At 40.5% G+C, this 19115-nt stretch overlaps 1 protein-coding gene across 5 annotated transcripts in view; it reads left to right on the top strand.

Moving 5' to 3' along the window:
• Positions 1 to 19115, top strand: part of map3k5 (mitogen-activated protein kinase kinase kinase 5) — a 56540-nt gene that overhangs the window by 34815 nt on the left and 2610 nt on the right. For 4 of the 5 annotated variants that reach the window (XM_061753053.1, XM_061753051.1, XM_061753050.1 and 1 more), the window contains 12 exons: positions 1280 to 1361; positions 3335 to 3468; positions 4786 to 4913; positions 6594 to 6730; positions 7458 to 7563; positions 11681 to 11838; positions 13491 to 13668; positions 13901 to 13918; positions 14080 to 14257; positions 15220 to 15388; positions 15471 to 15656; positions 16914 to 17019. In XM_061753053.1, coding sequence (XP_061609037.1) covers positions 1280 to 1361; positions 3335 to 3468; positions 4786 to 4913; positions 6594 to 6730; positions 7458 to 7563; positions 11681 to 11838; positions 13491 to 13668; positions 13901 to 13918; positions 14080 to 14257; positions 15220 to 15388; positions 15471 to 15656; positions 16914 to 17019 — 1580 coding nt within the window. The remainder of the gene's footprint in view (positions 1 to 1279; positions 1362 to 3334; positions 3469 to 4785; positions 4914 to 6593; positions 6731 to 7457; positions 7564 to 11680; positions 11839 to 13490; positions 13669 to 13900; positions 13919 to 14079; positions 14258 to 15219; positions 15389 to 15470; positions 15657 to 16913; positions 17020 to 19115) is intronic. The other variant, XM_061753052.1, reaches the window with a different exon arrangement.

The raw sequence follows: 19115 nt of genomic DNA, 5'->3' as shown, positions 1-19115 counted from the left end.
AGATTGCATGTTTTCCCACAACTTGCATGGGTTCCTCCTGCATTCCAAAAGCATATACAGTATGATCGGTTTATTGGAGACTCTAAATTGCCCATTGGTCTTAATGGTAATAGTGCGAATGCTTGTTTATCTACAGCACAGGTCTCAAACTCAAGGCCCGGGGGCCACATCCGGCCCGCCAAATCAATTTATGTGGCCCGCGAAAGCAAATCAAGTGCGTCGACTTCATCCATCCATCCATCCATTTTCTGAGCCGCTTCTCCTCACTAGGGTCGCGGGCGTGCTGGAGCCAGCTGTCATCGGGCAGGAGGCGGGGTACACCCTGAACTGGTTGCCAGCCAATCGCAGGGCACATAGAAACAAACAACCATTCGCACTCACAGTCATGCCTACGGGCAATTTAGAGTCTCCAATTAATGCATGTTTTTGGGATGTGGGAGGAAACCGGAGTGCTCGGAGAAAACCCACGCAGGCACGGGGAGAACATGCAAACTCTACACAGGCGGGGCCGGGGATTGAACCCGGGTCCTCAGAACTGTGAGGCTGACGCTCTAACCAGTCGCCCGTCGACTTCATGTTTCTTGCTAAAATAACAACATTGCAAATCGACTTCACTTAAAAACGTTGATTACAAACATTTTTGTTCCCAATCCCCATTTCAAAATAAACTGAATTAACAACTTTTGACTGGCTTCTGATTTAAAATATAGTTATTTGATTTTTTTTTTTTTTCGATTCTACATTTACAGTATATACGTTCGCAGTCATGACGGCCCTCCGAAGGAAACCATAAATACGATGTGGCCGGCAGCAAAAATGAGTTTGACACCGCTGATCTACAGTATATATGCCCTGGGATTGGCTAGCGACCAGGGCCCGCCTCTCACCCAAAGCCAGCTGGGATAGGCTAAGGGTACCCTGTGACCCTGAGAAAGATAACCGTTAGAAAAGGGAAAGTTAAAGGAAGTGATTTAACACTGAACAGTTACTTACTGTATATACAGCAGAGTGTAAATTGAATTTCCCCTTTAGGAATTACAATAAGTAGATTGAATCAATTCAAAAGAAAAAAAATGATGCCCCAACAAAAAGGAAAACTTATTTAGATGTTCACTCAATATGGAAAACATTCAAACAAAGTAGTTCATCAGCTTATGTGGTCTTAAAACAAACAAAAAAAAACATTCATTAAAACAGACAAGAGGAGGGACACATACGGACCAAGACATGTTTTAATACTAAATGTAAAATTTGGACTAAGCAGGCATGTCTTTGTCAGGTTCTGCGAACTGGTCAACAGCATCACTGAGGAGGCGTGGAGGGGTCCAGACGAGGGAGACTGTGATACTGACTCATTAGAGGTGGGTCGCTCATACGTCACACGTCTTTGGAGCATTATTATGTTGCATCTGCATCTCAAATTCATGGCTGTGCCAACACAATTGTCAAACTGTAAAACACTAGCATCTGTACATTCCAACTACACAACTTCAGGCAAATACCACCACACTCCATATTGTAACTTACTAAAAAAAAAAAAGTCACTATTATCGTTTCTCACCATCTTTTTCTGTTTGTCTGCAAAGAAAAATGAGGAGTATTACGAAGCATCCTTATAAAAAGGTACAGGGATTTAAAACAATAGTACAATAATTAACTATCCATCCATCCATTTTCTCTACCGCTTCTCCTCACGAGGTTCGCGGGTGTGCTGGAGCCTACCCCAGCTATCTTCAGGTGGGAGGCGGGTTACACCCTGAACCGGTCTCCAGCCAATCGCAGGGCACATAGAAACAAACAACCATTCGCCTCACTTTCACACCTACGGGCAATTTAGAGTCCTCAATCCACCTACCACGCATGTTTTGTGGGATGTGGGAAACCGGAGTGCCCGGAGAAAACCCACCCAGGCACATCGTGCCGGCAATAATTAACTAAAAGAGACAAATCAATAATAATAGCAATAATAGATTTGAAGAAATAAATACAACATAATCCTAATTAAATATAATGGGCTAAAATGTAAACAATTTAACTGTTCTGACTTGAAGAAAACATTTAACATTTCAACTCGCAGTTGTATTATTAAGATTTCATCTGCAAGGGTGTTTAGCCGTTTAGTTGTGTTCTGTCTATGGAAACAATTAAATTAACTTGGATTTGTATTTTTTTTATTTTTTTAATGAAAGGAAGGTACAGTGTTCTTCCAGCAATGTTCCCATAACAAATATTATTTCCATGTACCGGTATCTAATAGCAACAACACCTCAATCAAATCAAATCACATCATTATTCATCCACCCATCCATTTTCTATTGCGTTTGTCCTCATTAGGTTTGCGGGTGAGCTGGAGCCAATCCCAGCTGACTCTGGGCGAGCGGTGGGGTACACCCTGAACAGGTCGCCAGCCAATCGCAGGGCATTTATAGACAAACAACAATTTACAATCATATTCACACCTTTGGACCATTTAGAGTTGTCAATTAACCTAACATGCATGTTTTTGGAATGTTGAAAGAAGTTGGCGTACCCGGAGAAGAACATCAAAAAATGTATGTAAAGATGAATACTAAATATGTGATATTGGAATTTGTCTTGGTTATGTAAAATCTTGTCATATTTAATTCCCTTAGATCCAGGAGAAATGTTCCTGATTAAGCCAAAGAGCGCACAATTTTTGCATTCTGGTAAAACTCCTGTTAAGCACATAAGAACATCACTGCCAGATTTTTATAACACTTTACATAATGAGACTTTGCACCTGCTGGATTTTAGTAGAACAAAAACAATAACTGCTGCTTCATTTGCATGTCTTTAGGACAAGAAAAAAACCCTTATTGGCTTGGAAGCCTGGCAGAGTTCAAATGGCGCTGCATGTCTAATTGAAGTATCTCATGAAATGTAAAAGCGTATTACTAAGATGAACAGCTTCAAAACTATGTTAATGATACTATGATATATATACTGTACAGTACTCTCTTGACTGCCATGGAAGCCCCAGGTGGCCGGGGCCTACTTCAGTATGCAGAAGCATGGAGGGTAACGTTACTGTTCAAAGTGATGTACCGTGCATGTACAAACTTTGGTTCACACAAAAAGGGTGGGACAAAATTGATGTCAAGACATGATGTTAGAACACAGATCTGTTCTGTTACTGTTTGCCATGTAAAAGCTATTGGCTTATTCCTTCATTTTTGTTGGTTGCTTGTTGTGACTGCAATTGACAAAATGGCAATTATCAAATGGAACAGTAGAGGGAGTTTGCAAGCAAAACGCACCCGAAATGTAGTAAATCTTTCCTTATTTAATACAGTATATGAATTTATGTCTACAGTACGACTACGAGTATGATGAGCACGGTGAGAAGGTCGTTCTGGGAAAGGGCACATTTGGAGTGGTGTACGCGGGACGAGACCTCAGCAACCAGGTCCGACTGGCCATCAAGGAGATACCGGAGAGAGACAGCAGGTGAGACATTGACGCTGCCTGGGGTTTATTGCAAATGTCACTTTTTATTTCGTAGCAATGTGGCCTGTGTCACTAAGTCATTCACTATATACTGTATTTATCGAGTGGAACCTCCAAAGATCTGTACTGTGACGCTGGTTGACTTCCAAGTTGTTTTTCAATCTCAAAACTATTTTTCCCAGGGATGTAAGGTAAAGTGAATACATTTGTTTCAGCCTAAAGCTGTCACCACCGTATTATGTTTATTAACTGTATAGGCAATGTTTTAAGTCACATTTTAACATTCCGAACTGCTCTACAAGTTGGCTTTCGCCAACAGAGGCCAGAGGGCCCTGTGTCTGTTTCCGCCGCAGACGAGTCTCTTCTTGTCCAGCTCCGTTACTGCGGATGGTCATTTGGAAGTTTCCCCTGTGAAGTGAAAGTGAGAAGCACAGATCAAGAAACGTGTCCGATGCTTTGTGGCTAAGATTGAGCTCACGTGAGAAGAAGCTGCTTTGAGCAAAGAAGTGTACCAGGCAGACTCGATGATGACACTGGCACATTGATCCACCGCTCACCATATGTTTTGGCAGCACAGAGTGGTGAGAATTTGGGTGAATAATTCAGAGAGAGGGCAAATTGACACACTTGGTGTGTGGTTAAAAAAAAACAAAAAACTGCTGCTGTGTTGGCGCTTTTTGGGTCATGTAGCATGTCACACAAAATTGAAGGTAAAGCTGAAATTCGATTATTTTTACTTTAAAACCCCATTAACTGAGTTAATGGTGTTTTAACTGAGTTAACCAAAATTCACTAAAGTATTCGACAGAGCTCTCATTATGATGCGGTACAATTCTACACAAAAAGTGCAACAACAATAATAATGAATAAATGAAAATGAATACCTCTCTAAAGGCCTGATTTACAAAGATCCCAAATAGTGGGCACTAAATTGCATGTTCACTCACTCTAACAGAATCCATGCGCTGTTGGCAATAGGTGTAAAAGTGGTGGAGATTACCATATTTAAAAGAGGATTTTGCACTTTAAATTGCTGTGATGTTTATCACAATGGAAAATTTGGGAGAGGCCCGCAACTATAAAAGGAAGTCTGAAGTGATGGAATTAGAAGTGTTAGTGGAGGAGGAAAACAAACATATTACTACTGGGTTACATCTGTTAGATTATTCAGAAGCTCCAAAATTGCATTGCTAAATAGATTATATCAATTTATAGCTCTCCTATATTGGATATCTTTACATACAAGTGGTCATAATATTGTGGCTGGTATCAGCTATCTATATTTTGTTTATATTGGAGCACCCATTTCTTTTCCAGGTACTCTCAGCCCCTCCATGAGGAGATTGCCCTCCACAAGCACCTGAAGCACAAGAACATCGTCCAGTATCTCGGCTCCATCAGCGAGAACGGCTTCATCAAGATCTTTATGGAGCAGGTGCCTGGAGGTAAGCAGGCTGCTGTCACTATCATAGTGTTTGCACAATTACTGTTAATAATAATCATAATAGTAGCATCAGTAGAAGAATTGTACAGTGATACCAAATCACTGTGTAAACATGCTTAACAATTAGGGCTGGGCAATATGTCCTTAAATTGTATTTTATTTTTTCCACATAAATCAAATTTCTGATTGTATTGTTTTTTTCACCCCTTCGATGATAGGAAAAGCAACTGACAGACATAAGTTTTGCATTAACTTGCAAGGAATTTCACAGCGATAATAGAATTTTTTGTTTTATACTGCATATAATTTGACAATATGTGCTTTCCCTTGAAAAATATATCCCTTTTGTCTAAACATTTGTGGAAACACTATTCGTAATAAATGTAGTCTAAATGGTCAACAATGGAACATGAAATGAGATGTCAAACTGCATGACTCGACCGGTCCAGTATCCGTTGTCGAAGAGCAGACCCACACTCCCCCCGGCTTTATCTCAGTCTTTTCTCCTATAGAGATGTACAGGTGACATCGGTAAAATATTTGCGGCTTACGAGCATATATTCCAACATGTCGGTATGTCGATAAATCACTGCTTTTGCAACATAATTGGCAATGTTCAGCACCAATGGCGGGTATCGTCATCCGCGTGGGGGATGTCTCATCTCCCGTTCTGTGAAAACATTTTTTTTTTTTTTATCTTTTTTGTTTCTTTCAAGCTATCTGTGCGGTCGGTCCGGTGGTTGGGAACCACTGATTTAGAGTGGCCGTTGCAGAGTCCATTACAACTGTAATAGTCAGCCAACATAAGCAAACACACCTTTTCCATTCATTCTCACAGTCCTCACTACCAAGCCAGCTGTAAACAGAAATTTTCACACTGTACTATTTCACTATTGACTGTATTTTTAGGGCCATAGAAAGAGGTAATTGGGTTTTTTGCGCCCACGTCCCACGACAGCTGTGTAATATACTGTCAAGTCACTTTGGCAAATTGACATGGGTTGGACATTCAGAGATCATATTTAGATTTTTGTTACTTTTTGCAACAGAATTGTCCTTTTTAATTATTGCTTCAATTTTTATTGATTATTTATTTATTTTTTTGTGTGTGTGTGTGTGCAAAAATACTCCCCATGGACAAAAACTTGTATATGCTATAGTAGTTTTTAGTTCTATAATAATTGACTTAGTGGCAAATGTCTGTATCCAAAGAAATGGACACAGCGAAACTAAAGAAATCACGTCATTGAATGTGCATGTTTAAAAAAATAATAATAAAAATTATGTTATGTCAAGTCTTGAAATAAACATTGTGGGATCATTTTAGTGTGAAGCAAAGTTTACACAAGAACTGTATGCAACTCTGAACAGTAATTCGAGCAGCAATTGTAATGCTAACGCAACCTGAAAGGTGTCCTAGTTGGTCCACCGATTTTACAGACCACTAAAGTAGCTGATCTGAGGTGGCCATGTTAATAATAGAGATGCTACTTCTTTTTATCACAAGACAATGTAACAACAACATGATTTTGAAGCTGTTATTGTCCAGGTCAAATTATTACATATTGTTGCTTTAATTATTGTTTTGTGTTTGTACTTTTTTTCATGACTAATCATAACCATGCTGCTAACCTCAGGTCAAGGTCAATGGACTCTTTCTTCTTGTACCTCCTGTGCCTAGGCAGTCTGTCTGCGTTGCTCAGATCCAAGTGGGGCCCCCTGAAAAACAACGAACCCACCATAGGCTTCTACACACGGCAGATCCTGGAGGGACTCAAATACTTGCACGACAACCAGATCGCACATAGGGATATCAAGGTAACAAGCTTTTCTTTTTTTCTTTTTTTTACTGACCTATTTATTTGCACGCAAACAGCGATGTGTTCTCAGACATTCAGTAGGATGTAACTTTTTATTTTTGTATTTGATTTTTTTTTTAATTAACATCGAACCCCTGTTTATCATGTTCCAGACCCACAAGCCACAGGTGAAAAAGCCCCGATATAGGAAGTAGTTTCACCTTCCCACAAACTTTAAACACATTTAGTTCTCTAAATATGAGACAAAGCGTGCTTGCTTCAAGCTGTTTATTTGTCACTCCTAGTTGAATTTTACTATAAAACCAGAAAAAGCCATTAAAAAAAAAAATACAAACAAACTGCGACTAAGGAGGGCACGAAAGATGGAGTGTGTTATAGCGGGATTTGACCGTGCTGGAAACGAGACAGTTTTACTGTAAATTTGGGTGCATTTGTTCTTGTGACTTAAATTGATGCCATCCAAGTTGCTATTATTACAAAATTGCAGTCATTAGAGTCAGCGGCTTGTTACTCATGTAGTTACAACAACAAATCTACCTTCTGCCTGATTTAACAACATGGGCGTAGAGGAGTCATTGGCTGCATGTAAACGTTGTGTGGTGTGATGTAACCACGTGTTTGTCTCTTGTAAAGCTTTAAATTCAGCTTAACAATGCCATCAATCTGTGTTCATTAGCTAGACTTGGTGTTGGTCTTCTCACTGTGTATATATTTTCCATCTCCAGGGCGATAACGTGCTAATCAACACCTACAGCGGCGTGCTAAAGATATCCGATTTTGGCACATCAAAGCGCTTGGCTGGGATTAACCCCTGCACTGAGACGTTCACAGGTACACACTGACTCAATGTGCCCTCTCTCTGACCCAAATTTAAGACATTGAGCATTAAATGTGCAGGATTATGCAAAACAGTTTTGTGTACAACTTTTGTAGAGGTGTATGGCGTGGTGTACGGATGAAGCATTAGTAATTATCCATATCCACAATAATTCTTAATGGTTTCTCCCTTGGACCATGTTCCACCGCCACAATTTTTCATACAAAGCGATTAAGTACTTTTTGCATAATCCTGCCCACAAACAAAAAGAGCACCCTGCCAAGGCCAACCAACAAACATAGTGACTATTGTAATACTCAAGTAAGACAAAACTCTCAGCCATTTTTGCATTTAAAGGACCCATATTTTGGCTAGTTAGACCTCCATAGAGTGACTCTCTAACATTGATTTAATATAACAGTAGCAATTTCATTTCAAAAAACAACTTGGATTTGTCATGCTTGTGTCCAGAAAAGGCCCCTCTGACAGCTACTTCTTTTTGACCCAGTTTTGTCCATATTTGGCTAAGACCGCCCTCTTTCCTCTGATTGGTTGCCTCCGTGTAGAAGACCCAACCTTCACCACTTGTGAGAGGACACGTGTTTGTTATGTTGACAGCACTGGCTTGGGGCCGGAGAGCTAGGTGGAGATATTCGCTAGTGACATATATAAGCGCAAGAAATTCGAATGACCTGATTTCAGGCCTCTCAGCAGAAAAATGTCTGGAACTCATGAATGATTTTTAATTCATATTTCACGTTTACTGAGGCACCAAAGAGCCAATATGACAACCCAAAGACTAGTAAAATTGGCCTGGTAAAATATGGGAAGTATGGAAATGAAGTGAGCAGAGCTGTGATCCATGTTGCACTCCAGTTCTGGAGTCGTGAGCGCGTGTCACAAAATGGTTATTCATTCAATTCATTCATTCATTTTCTGTACTGCTTATCCTCACTCGGGTCGCGGGCGTGCTTGAGCCTATCCCAGTTGACTCTGGGCGAGAGGCGGGGTACACCCTGAACTTCAAAAAATCTTCAAAAAGAAAAGCAAACATACCGTAGCTGGTGTTGTTAGAGTAATTCATCATGCAGTTTAATTAGAGTCTTCAATGACCCTGTCATGCATGTTTTTGGAATGAGGTATGAAGCCGTAGTACTCTGAGAAAACCCACACAAGCCCCGGGACAAATGCAAACTCGCCGTATCGCTATATACGGTAATGATAATCTTGTATTTGATTATTTAATAGAAAGATTTTAGTTAATTCGCAAATCTGTAAAGGTCAGAGGACAAAGATGTAAAAAAAATTCTTGGTAACTCTAGAACCCCTTTACAAACCACATCTGCCATTTCAAAGTGATTATATAGCAGATATACAACAGTTAAATTGATAAATATGATTCAGAATGGGCCTTCTGCTTTTTTGCATCTCGTGCCTTTCGGTCTTCGGCTCTACCCGGCGCTGTGACCTCACACGAGCCAAACAGCCTGTTCATTCGGCGTTGTGTGCTATTTTTCCATGCTGTTGTTCTCGTCCTTGTATATTTGTTGTTGCATGATTTAGCAATCTCACAATGGTTTATTGTGTGGACCATTTGGTTGTACAAAAGTTTTTTTGAGGGGCTTTCCAAGTGAAAAAGGAATACGTGACCAGTGGATAGGGAAAGTCAATCGACAAGGGAAGAAGCGTGGTCAGCTATGGGTCCATAGCAAGCATTCCAAACTCTGTGCTGAACACTTTGAAACGGCGTGTTTTGAGAAAGACTGAGCAGAAAGCATTGGATAAAGAGGTAGAGGCTGAAATCAGCTACTGGTTACTATGCACTGGGGAGTTGGAAAAAAGACCCACGCAGTACTTTTCAGTACTGTCGTCTGTACTTTTGCTTATATGACGAGCCAACAGACACAGCAAAGACTTTCTGTGCGGCGTGTTATAACGCTACTCGAGCGAGGGGCACACAATGTATAGGAATACTGCATACCATGTAAAAGCTTGTGCCGTGTCACTGAAACATATATGAATATATAATATGTATAGTCGTGGTGAAAAACATTGGCACCCCTGGGGTGCCCTTATTTCAAGCCACGACTGTATAGAAAGACATGCTTTTGACATAGCGTCACATGGAGCCAGTGACCGCTCTCTTTTTCTGTTGTACAGCTGCTACTTGGCTGCTCGTCGTCGTCACTGTTCCCAGCAAGTTCAGTTGGGTGCTCCTGTACGTCGAAATCCTCCTCCTCCTCATATTCCAACACGTTGCTCGCCATTGCGTATAGAGTTTAGCGCGCTGTGTTTGGCAATTGTAAGGTCACTTCCGGTAGCCCTTGCGGTGGATCGAGTAACCACACGGCGGTGTCTTGAGCTTCAGGTATGTTCGGCGAGGACTCAATACGGGTCATAAAAACCTCATTTTGAGCTAAACGATGCGTGTATTACATCACCTCTAAACAATGCCAATATGAAATTCAACTGTGACCCCATAGCATCTTTGTCATCTGACCTTTAAAAGAATATTCATTGACCTCGTTTTTAATAATTGTATATTATATTTGTCTTTTATTGAACTTTTCCAGTTAGTTAAGTAACTACCTTCTATTGAGGTGTGTCATGTTAGCAAATTGTTCCTTCCGCTATCAGTGAATACTGAAAGATGAATGACTGAATAATGCTGATCAAGAAGGTGCCCTCCTTACCGGGTCCACTTGTCTTTGGCTCTCACCAGCACTAATCAAGTCTGTGACACCACTCAGTCTCAGGATGGGTTAGCCTGCACTCTGTGGTCAGATGAGACCATTTTTCACCCGTGCGATATAGGCCACTTGCAGCACACTTTTTGTCACCTTGGATTAGAGCGCCTGACAACCGAGTCAAGCAGAAGGGGATTTACCCTGAAGCGAGGCAGTGCTTATTCAGGAAACAGGGCTGTTCCTTTTTAGAAGTGAGGGCTGCTTTAAATGAGCCCCCCGCCTGTTTTTAGCAGAGCGCACACTCCTCAGAGCAGTGAATAGTCAGTCAGCTATTAATAGCACAAAGTGCTTCGTTCATTGAGCGTGTTATTTCTGGAAGTAACTGTAGGCTACAATAAAAGCCCCTTTCAAGCTTATTATAACATAATTATTTGCAAGAACATAAGTAAAGTCTTCATGATGTCATTTAAGGTACCCAAACAAGAAACTCAACAGTATCTTTTGGGTGCAAAAAAAAAAAACATGACGTTATTTTCTATGAGGACATGTTTTCCAATTTTTATTTTGATTTTTTTTTTTCCAAAAATATTTAAGCCAAGCACAACTAGACTTGTCTATTTACTTCACAACCCTTCTTTTGTTAGGGCACTTGCGTCACAATTTACTGTAGAGAGACAAGAATAAGATAAAAGAAAAACAAATATGCAGGTAAGCATTTACGTTATACTGATTTGCAATAAGGAGAAAAATGCATTTGTGGTTGTCATGGCCGCAAAACAGAAGTCTAGTGGTTACCATGTCTGCTTTGCAGTTAGGAGGTTTGGGGTTGCTGCTTCAGCCTCCCAAAACTCGCGTGTGCTCCCTGCGACTGGCTGGCAACCAGTTCGGGGTGTCCCCTACCTCTCGCCCAAATCAGCTAGACACTAATGAGAGCAAAGTGCTGTAGAAAATGAATGGATGGATGGGTACCATTGCAAACCCACATCACCTACTTTACTACTGTATAGTCTGTAATACTGACGGAGCACGTCTTATTTTTATAAGCCCTAGCATCAGTGCTAACTTTACCCTTAAAAGTTATGCGCGCATTCAAATGTTTTTTTTTGTTTGTTTGTTATTTATTTGAAAACATCAATATGATTGTCATACTGTAACATCAATATGCATTAGGGAAGCTTTTTCAGCTTCTGGCCATGCAGTGGTCGGTCGACAAATGCTTTTAACAGCTTGCACTTGACTGTCGGGGGACCCTTGGAGCAGAAAGCATTTTTTTTTGGGGGGGGGGGGGGGGGTCTTAAATAAATAAATAAGATTTAAATAAGACGACAGATGAAATATTATGTACTGTAGCTGTTATTGCTCACTGAGAGACACTTCCTGAACGTTTCAACCTTGACTATGCTATTTTAATAGGCATTTATGCTTTTATTATTATACTTTTTAGGTACACTACAGTACATGGCTCCTGAGATTATAGACAAGGGTCCTCGTGGCTACGGCAAGCCAGCAGACATCTGGTCTCTGGGCTGCACCATTATAGAAATGGCTACTGGGAAACCTCCCTTCTATGAACTAGGGGAACCACAGGCTGCTATGTTTAAGGTAAGAGACACCAGTAGTGCTTTACTCACAAGATTTTGTGTTAAATGTGGACCAGCTTGTATGTGTTAAAACAAAAGATGTAGTTGAACTGAATGCTTTCTTAACCTAAATTATTCTATAAGCTACCACGAATGTTCGGCACGATTTGCAAAATGTGAATTTGCAGTCAGTCGTAAACTGATTCTTTTTCCAACTTGTTCTGACTCAAGTGGTTTGTGCAATGCCAGGATCTATTCAATGAAAGTTAGCAAGAAACTATTTCCAACCAATATGGTCTAAACAAACCAAAATAATTATCATTAGTCTACATTTACTCTGAGAAACACTAACTTCATCATGTTGAGGGTGTGCCCTACACTCCTGCATCACTCCCTACCCAAATTACACAGCAGAATATAATCCATCATTTTACAATGAATTTAAACAATTAGCCTCTCTTAAATTTTACTTTAACGCCTATAACAGCATGCAATTAAAGTTTTGACGCTAAGCTGCTTCATTTCTCATAACATACTGTATGTCGTCAAGTGTTGAATATGATTTACGTGACAGAAGATGTTGGCTTAGGTTTGCACATTACATTTAAGGAGACATATTGTACTTTTTCTTTCATCACTTAAAACACTTCCCAGGTGGCCAAATAACATGACATCATCAAAGTACCTCAAGAAGTATCCCAAAGGCACAAAAATTGGACGAAATTTCCTCGATTGACTATAGTAAATATGATTTTAGTATTAATTTTAGGGATAAGACAAATTTGTCACATTCTTTGCATTTGATTCATCTACTAATAAGTTAATATCCGTTATAGTGGTCACTTAATTTCATTCTGTTGTAATTTAGCTCATGCTCCTACAGAAATAGTTTTCCAGGTCATGAGATATCACTTTCTTTTTTTTTTTTTTTGCCTTTGTGGAAAGAAATAACGTGAATGAGCTCATGCCTCTGCGTGTGTCTCTCTGTAACGTGATCATACCAAGTACATGTACAAACCCTAAACATTGCCTCCGTATGAACTATTGTTTAAACACAAACAAACGTGACGTGTCAGTGTTTTCCACTGCCTGATTGTGTGGATCTTTCTTTGAACTCACTGACGTTAACATGCCGCTTGGCAGTTGTATGAATTGTTATGCCAGTGTCGACAGTGAGAACAGCACGGTACAGTTCTTTAAGAGTCGTCTGGTCTGGAAAGCATTATAACACACCCATCGGAGACTGAATCATGGAATATTCCATACTATGTTCGGTTGTTAAAGCCCTGTGAAATCAGCTCATTTTACTCTGCCCAATGACTCGTGAATTAAACGAGAAGACAATTTCATTGTCTCCCAAGGGGGAAAATTCCTCGTACAATGTGAATATGCTCACATTTTACTGAATGGTACAAACAGTCACAAAACCATCAGCCATAGTTGAGGTATTTCATTTAATTTCTCTCATCCTTTTGGAATGTCTCACTGCTAATCGCAGGTCAACATTCCTTAAGAGCAACGACAAGAAATGTTAGCACACGTGTTGTCAAGAGCGTCTTGTGCTTGAACTTTGACTGTTATTTATCAGCCACGTTGCACTCCGCGTTCAAGGTGTTGGGCAAATACTTTCCCACGACGGGACTGACCCTCTGGGCGTCGTTTGCTTGTCTGTAGGTGGGCATGTTTAAGATCCACCCAGAGATCCCAGAGTCCATGTCACCAGAGGCCAAGGCCTTTATCGTGCGTTGCTTCGAGCCCGACCCGGACCGCCGGGCCACCGCCTTCGATCTGCTCACGGATGATTTCCTCACTGTCACCAGCCGCAAGAAGAGGGGGAAAAGTAGCTTCGCCGGTGATTACACGTCAGCATGTTTTTCTCGCTCTTTAATTAATTGGACCCAACAGTCATCCCCACAAACAAGGGTCCTTGTTTATCAATCACATGAGCCTTGAGATTAGTAGAAGTTAAAGAGCTTGTGCCTTTGTGCACACATGGCAATGTTTTCATTCCAGCCTTTCGCTGGAATCGTGTACCACTTTGCTCTGGTCAGCACTGACACATATGTTGTGCATTTCTTCCGCAGCTCTGTCACCAGGCACAGGTGAGTTCTTCCCCTCCCCCCAATGCTGTTGGACATGGTTCACCTCCTCACTTTTTGGAATGATAGTACACCCAGTTAACACAGAGGAATACTGTTTGCACGTGATGCTGCACGTGGCTTCTGATGCTTTGATTTCCTCTCATGTTTCTTTTGTCCCTCAGAGTACCTGCGCAGCATTTCCCTGCCAGTGCCCGTGGTGGTAGAGGACACCAGCAGCAGCAGCGAGTATGGCTCCGTCTCCCCTGACAACGACCTCCACACCAACCCCTTCATCTTCAAGCCCAGCGTCAAGTGCTACAGCGAGCGCGACGTCAAGGGGCCCAGGTCACTCTTCCTCAGGTACAATGAGTCATTGTTGTTGCTGGCTTTTATTTCAATTAGGTGCTGAAATAAAGAATGTTGAGTCCATTAAAGCATAGAAATATGTTAACATATTGAAGTTTAACATATTAAACATCCCGCACATCATCACGGTACTGCTTTGAACTGATGACAATGTGCCAAATTCATGTGTAGTTTTATAGATTTATATTTATTATTTATCTAGTTTAGACCAAGCATAATAATTTATCTAATATCTCAGTTCAGTCTCATCAGATGAATTAATTTTTGGTGTTTTTTTTCCCTCGGATGCAAAACAAATTCCCAATCTGGATGAAACTCGACTTCCTGTCAGCTGATTATAAGAATTCACATACATTTTATTCCAATCAAAACACAGTTGAGCTGACATTATTACACACTGATTGCTTTGTCGAACATCTTTACGGTACATATACAGGTGCATCTATATAAATTAGAATATCATGGAAAATGCAAAAAGTGAAACATTGTACTACACTCGTGCTTTTATTTTGGTGATTGTATCTTACAGCTAATGAAATCCCCAAATTCACCATCTCAAGAAAGAAATAGATTACATAAGAAACAATCACAATTATTTTGAATCAAGAAATTACTTGGGGATTGACCTTATATATTCACCGATGTGTGTAATGAATCTGTATAATAGGGGTTTCACTGGTTGAACTGAATTAATAAATGACTTTTAAAAACGTTTTCTATGATATTCTGATTGATTGAGATGAATCTATACAATGCATTGCTAATTTCAATAAAGTAGTCAAAATACAATCAGACCTTCTTTTAACTTTAATTTGAATGAAATTGGAATACATTTGAGAGTCAGTGTACTGCACTCAGCCATAAAACATTATGGATGTGACATGATAGAAGAATTTCCCATGCATTTTCATCTTTTGATAGTATGTGTCTTAATATCAATTTGTTCGGTTTCCCAGCATCCCAGTTGAGAACTTTGAGGACCACAGTGCCCCTCCATCTCCTGAAGAGAAGGATTCGGGCTTCTTTATGCTGAAGAAAGACAGCGAGAGGCGAGCCACCTTGCACCACATCCTGACCGAGGACCTGGACAAGGTGGTGGCCAACCTGACGGAGGCCCTCGCACAGGTAGGTTGAGAAAGTGGGCGCGCACTTGTAGTAATACAGGCCAAATGATACGTAAGAACTAAATCCTCTGCTGAATCTGCAGGGATCGGAGGAAATGAAGATGAAACCTCAGCATATCTCCACACTGGTGGTCAGCCTGGCCGACTTTGTCCGCGCGGCTGACAGGAAAATCATCGCCCGCACGCTGTCTCAACTTAAACTGGAGCTGGACTTCGACAGCACGGCCATAAGCCAGCTGCAGGTCGTTCTCTTCGGCTTCCAGGATGCTGTAAGTAATAGTGAGAGGGAGTCTCCAATTCTTATGGAGAGTCCTCGTCTCATTTTCAGATCCTCTTCCTGAAACCAGCAGCTCTGAAGCCTTGATTTTAATTGTTGTCATTTGAAACGAGCTGGCTGCCATGTTGCAGCCTTGCAGTCAGCCCAATATAATGATTTTAAAACCTTGGAGAGGCAATAAAAAGAGTAATATGTCTAATAATGGCACATCTTGTCAAAAGAAAGGTCAGTCTGCTTTGCCTCCTTTCAATGTAGTACTGCCAATTAAATGGCGTTCATATACTGTATTTAAGGGGTGTCCAAATTATGGGCTGAGAGGCCGAGGAGCAGTTGAAAATGCGGTTGTCAAAAAAGTGGGGGCTTGTGACACGCGCGCAAAGATGCCCAAAAATGTTTAAAACAAAAGTAGTAACCTAATTTCTATTTTTAACGCCTCGAATAAAGATATTTCAATTTCAGAATTTTTTTCTTTGGCCACTTTCCGCTCCATGTCAAAGTCCGACTTCTAAAACATATCACAGTTATGATCCTAAAGAAGTAAACACTCCTTAAAATATTGCCGGCTTACTACAGGGGCGGATCTTTTCTATTGGGATGCAGGGCCGCGCACCACCGGAAAATCCTAAACTTCTAAATTCGCCTTTTCACCTTTTACAGAAAAATGTGATGTAGTAGTTTTTCCAAAATAAATACAATGCAGTGTAATATATAAAATATATAAAGAATATACAATGGCTTTGCATATCTTTTCCTACACTGATGAACTGGTTGTAGTGTGTTTTAATAAATTCAAGATAAATAATATTAAAGTGGCCCTTGCACCCTTCATCTTTTTCCTGTCTTTTTCTTTTCTCCGAGACAAAAGTTCGGACACCTCTGCTGTTAATGAAGGTTCACTATAGCATTATCCTGCAATAATGTGGTGCTCTGATGCCTCCTGTTGGTTTAAAGAAAAACGACAGAGGACAAGAGAAGACTGGAAGGCATGCTTAATAAGCACAATAATGTACTGCATAAAAAAATGAAATATGGTGAGGAGTACACACATAGCAGTTACTTAGTGGTTAACTTATGTCTGCCTCACAGTCCGAGGTTCGGAAGTCAGCTGGGATAGAGGATAAGGATGTGGAGTAAAAAAAAGAAAAAGAAAGAATGAATGGATGGATGAATGGAAATGGATGTTTCAGGGGTAGGTTTGGTCTTTATAATAATTATAAAACTTCAAGTAGTGAACATTTGATGTTTTCAGGTGAACAAAGTGTTGCGAAACCACAACATCAAGCCTCACTGGATGTTTGCCCTGGACAACATCATCCGAAAAGCAGTGCAGACCGCCATCACAATCTTGGTGCCAGGTAACAACACTTCCGTCTCCGAACCAAATATTTGTCTACTAAGGCCTCAACTGTCTTGTTTTATACAGAAACTGGAGTTAGTTTTACATAGAAATTCAAGTGATTTCAGTTAATGTGGTTTCCAGTTCAATATGGCTTTTTGGGGAGACATAACCTTTGCACTTTGAAGAAATATGAATAACCAATAGCTGCTTTTCTATGGTGCCAAAACACTGCCATTAAGTTTTGACATTCAAAATGAATTTTAGCCTTGTAGAAAAAGATGTATTGACGCAGAAACAAGTATTCATACTGAAATGTATTCGATTGAAAAGTGAAATACTTCTATTAGAAAAATGAACATTTTTTGGAGATGTATTTCCCTTTCATGTCCATCCATCTTCAGTGCTTTTATTTTTTTCACTGATGTTGTTTTTCTATTTCGACTTCCTGATTTTTGCATGCAACTCACTTTTTTTTTCCGCTTTATAAATACAGTACAGTGGACCCCTGCTATTCACTAGGGATAGGGACCAAGCCCCAACCACAAATAATGAATTTCCACCAAAAGTGTCTTTTTTTTCCCCCCCATGTCTGTATTTTATTTGTCCAATTATGGCAAAAAAAATACACTTTTACTGTATAATGCCTCTGTGACAGTGTGATAATCAGTGTCAGAGGCTGCTGTCCTTAAGTGTTGGCTCCACTTGCACCATGAACAATGTAAGATTGGAGTCATTACCTTGGTTGTTCCTCTTTAGACAGCAAACCAGTTGAGACTGAATTAAAAGTGCTCCTGCCGTGTGCCGTGTGATTAATCAACAATCCATACACATGACACTGCGAGATAGATTGATTGATTGATTAGAAATAATAGAATTACTGCCAAGGAATATGTAAGCATCCAGTAGCTTACATTCCCAAAAAATGTGTGAATGCGTCCATATCAATTCAAGTAGTCCAGGTGGGGTCGAGTGGGTTGAGAAGGGAAGCGGGCCAGTTTGGAGACACATCACAATCCAAGCTGTGGTACAACTGGTTGAACTGCTTTATCCTTTCAGTGCCCCCCGCCCACTTGTGTGTTGTTCCTCAATTTGTAGGGAAGAGCAGTGTTCCTGCGCAAGTTCACGTAGTCTGTAAAGCAGCGTTTGACCCCCTCAATGTCCTCACAGTGTGGCTCAAGCAGCACACTCCGGTCCATCGAAATGACGCAATCCCTCAGAGCCGCCTCTGCCTCAGTAGTCGATTTCCTCAAAGAGCAGGCGGTTGTGGGGTGACTCTGTAATCCTTGGTTTATACTAAGGCCGAAGAAAAAAAAACAGGTTGTGATCCACGTTCATTAACATACAGGAGATCAATTGTCTGGTTAAGCCTAGGGTGGCAAGTTTACAAACGGATTAAGCAGGGCTTCTCAAATGGCCTCAGTGGAGACCCACATTTTCCCATTACCATTAAATCATGAACCACTCTAATGGAACTAAAACCCAGGAATTCCCTCTCCGACAATATCCTTAAAAAAAACTCACGTCATGTTTCTAACAATAGTGAAAATCCACGATTAATTAAACACTCCCCTAAAAAGGTTTGTAATTGCCTATAAATGCCACAAGATGGCACCAAATCACTGCTTTTGTCCAAATGAAACTCCTCAACTGACTTCAAAATACTGTTTTTCCTTGGCACCAAGCTAGCAGCAAAGAACTACTGTTGTCTAAAATGAAGCTCCTCAATTCACTTCAACATAGTTCTTTGTCACTAAGTTGCCATGAGATGGTGGTAAAGTAATATTTTCATTACTTTTGCCAGAACACCAAAACAGTGACAAGCTTAGCATAATTTTTCAGCAAATAATGGAGTTTAGGTTCCCCCCAAAAATCAACAAATAAGTGAATTTGCGAATGCTGAACCACTAATGTGTGGGGGGGTCACTGTACTGTATTCATATAAGAGCGTCGTGTACTTTCGAGCACGGATGAATTTGATAAATGCATGTATTGAAATGAAATAAAGTAAAATTGAATATGAAAATCGAACTAAATAAATCTGGCTGCAAAGTTTGCTTATATCTCTGAATTGAGTGCAAAATGGAAGGGGGGGGGGGGGGGGGGAATTACAAA

This window comes from Phyllopteryx taeniolatus, chromosome 18 (genome assembly GCF_024500385.1).
Source record: "Phyllopteryx taeniolatus isolate TA_2022b chromosome 18, UOR_Ptae_1.2, whole genome shotgun sequence".
NCBI classification, from domain to species: domain Eukaryota; kingdom Metazoa; phylum Chordata; class Actinopteri; order Syngnathiformes; family Syngnathidae; genus Phyllopteryx; species Phyllopteryx taeniolatus.
This window is presented reverse-complemented; position numbering and strand designations above follow the sequence as displayed.